The sequence below is a fragment of the Colobus angolensis genome, unplaced genomic scaffold (genome assembly GCF_000951035.1).
Source record: "Colobus angolensis palliatus isolate OR3802 unplaced genomic scaffold, Cang.pa_1.0 Scaffold28, whole genome shotgun sequence".
In the NCBI taxonomy this organism is placed as follows: domain Eukaryota; kingdom Metazoa; phylum Chordata; class Mammalia; order Primates; family Cercopithecidae; genus Colobus; species Colobus angolensis.
Genome location: NW_012116043.1, coordinates 4,210,568 through 4,212,358, shown reverse-complemented (window position 1 = coordinate 4,212,358; position 1,791 = coordinate 4,210,568). Strand labels below are relative to the sequence as shown.

Genomic DNA, 1,791 nt, shown 5'->3' with positions numbered 1-1,791 from the left:
GAGGTTGCGGTGAGCCAAGATTGTACCATTGCACTCCAGCCTGGGCAACAAGAGCGAAACTCCGTCTCAAAAATAAAAACAAAAAACAAAGCAGTAACCCAGATTTGTTGAATATGGATAGTAATTTTCTTCTTGGATAGTAATTTTTTTCCTTTCCTTGTTTGTGTGGAAGAGAGAGAGTGGTGCTACAATCCCCTCCTTCATGAACATAATCCCCACAAAAGAAACACCCCCCACTCGGATCCGCACCAACAAGTTCACCGAGGGATTTCAGAACATCGTGGATGCCTATGGAGTAGGAAGCTACAGAGAAGTCAATCCAGGTTGGAAGTCTGATTCGTAAATACCCATATTTCCAATGGCATTACTGCATTCTTGCTCTAAGAATGGAATAGATATTTGGAAAAAGAGGCTGATCGCTACTTTTTTGCTATCTTATTTAAAACTATAAGGTTTTAAATGTAACCACACAATTCTATCTTGGGAATTGTGGAGAAAGTCCAGATCGTTGTGTATCATTGTGTTTGAATGAACTCAAATTTTCCATATTTGCTGTGAATCAGAAATCTCTTTCCCTTTTTTCTGCAGCTCTCTTTACCATCATCACCTTCCCGTTTTTATTTGCTGTGATGTTTGGAGACTTCGGACATGGCTTTGTGATGTTTTTATTTGCCCTTTTGTTGGTGTTAAATGAAAATCATCCCAGACTAAATCAGTCGCAAGAGGTAAAAATATAAACACTCCAGCTCATATACTGGTTGAGTGGCATTAGCAGTGACCAAAAGAGACACACCTCTTAGATGTTCGCTGTAGGCTGTGGCTGCACTGGGCAGGTGTGTGTGACCTGTCAGCTGTGGCTGACAGGGATGTCTGCGGGGCCAGGCTGTTTTCCGAGAAGCTGCGGGAGGAGTGCTGCGGGTGGTTCCCACAGCGACAGCTGTCACATGGACACCCTCCAGTAACCATATTCTGATCCTCCCGCCTTGCTCTTCACAGATCATGAGGATGTTTTTTAATGGCCGGTACATCCTCCTGCTGATGGGGCTATTCTCGGTGTACACCGGCCTCATCTACAATGACTGTTTCTCAAAGTCAGTCAACCTGTTCGGCTCCGGGTGGAACGTGTCTGCCATGTACACCTCCAGCCACCCCCCCGCAGAACATAAGAAGATGGTGCTTTGGAAGTAAGTGTTCCATAGTTGGTGATGCTCTGGGTGGGAAGCATGTTTCCTAGACCTTCCTCCTCCCTGGTCAGCCTCCTCACTCTGCTTTTTGTTACAGCGACAGCGTCGTCAGGCACAACAGCATTTTGCAGTTGGATCCAAGCGTTCCTGGAGTGTTCCGAGGCCCTTATCCCCTTGGCATTGATCCTGTGAGTGCACCGCACTCTGTCATTGTTTCTGGGCGTTCTGTGGTGCCACGTAGCTTCGGGCGCCACGAGGTTCTCTAGACTTCAGCAGGGTTCACGCTGCACCGATGGGGAAGTGCTCATTAGCCCCTGTGCATCCCAGTCCTGGACATTGGGTGGGGAGGCCAGGAGCTGGGGTCCCTTGGTTTGGGAAGGTGAGGTCAGAGGAAGTCCTCAGAGAGCCAGGACTGCGTTCTGTCATGTGTCCTACCTATTTTCCTCTGGCGAAAAATGGCACTTCAGTAGCCCCGAAATGTGTGCCATTTCCTACATTTCTTCCTTGTATATGTGAACTTTTAAAAACCCTTGATCTGGAAAGTAGTATGGAATGTTAGAGCTGAAAGGAAGTGTAAGCTTATTGTAGAGCTTACTGGGGTAGTTGT

The 1,791-nt window shown here is 47.1% G+C and overlaps 1 protein-coding gene across 1 annotated transcript in view; it reads left to right on the top strand.

The window, feature by feature from the left end:
- The window catches only part of LOC105516295 (V-type proton ATPase 116 kDa subunit a), a 19,893-nt gene that overhangs the window by 4,121 nt on the left and 13,981 nt on the right, over nucleotides 1–1,791 (top strand). Inside the window, exons 2-5 of the mRNA XM_011948429.1 lie at nucleotides 173–323; nucleotides 589–725; nucleotides 997–1,184; nucleotides 1,282–1,372. Coding sequence (XP_011803819.1) covers nucleotides 203–323; nucleotides 589–725; nucleotides 997–1,184; nucleotides 1,282–1,372 — 537 coding nt within the window. The 5' untranslated portion in view covers nucleotides 173–202. The remainder of the gene's footprint in view (nucleotides 1–172; nucleotides 324–588; nucleotides 726–996; nucleotides 1,185–1,281; nucleotides 1,373–1,791) is intronic.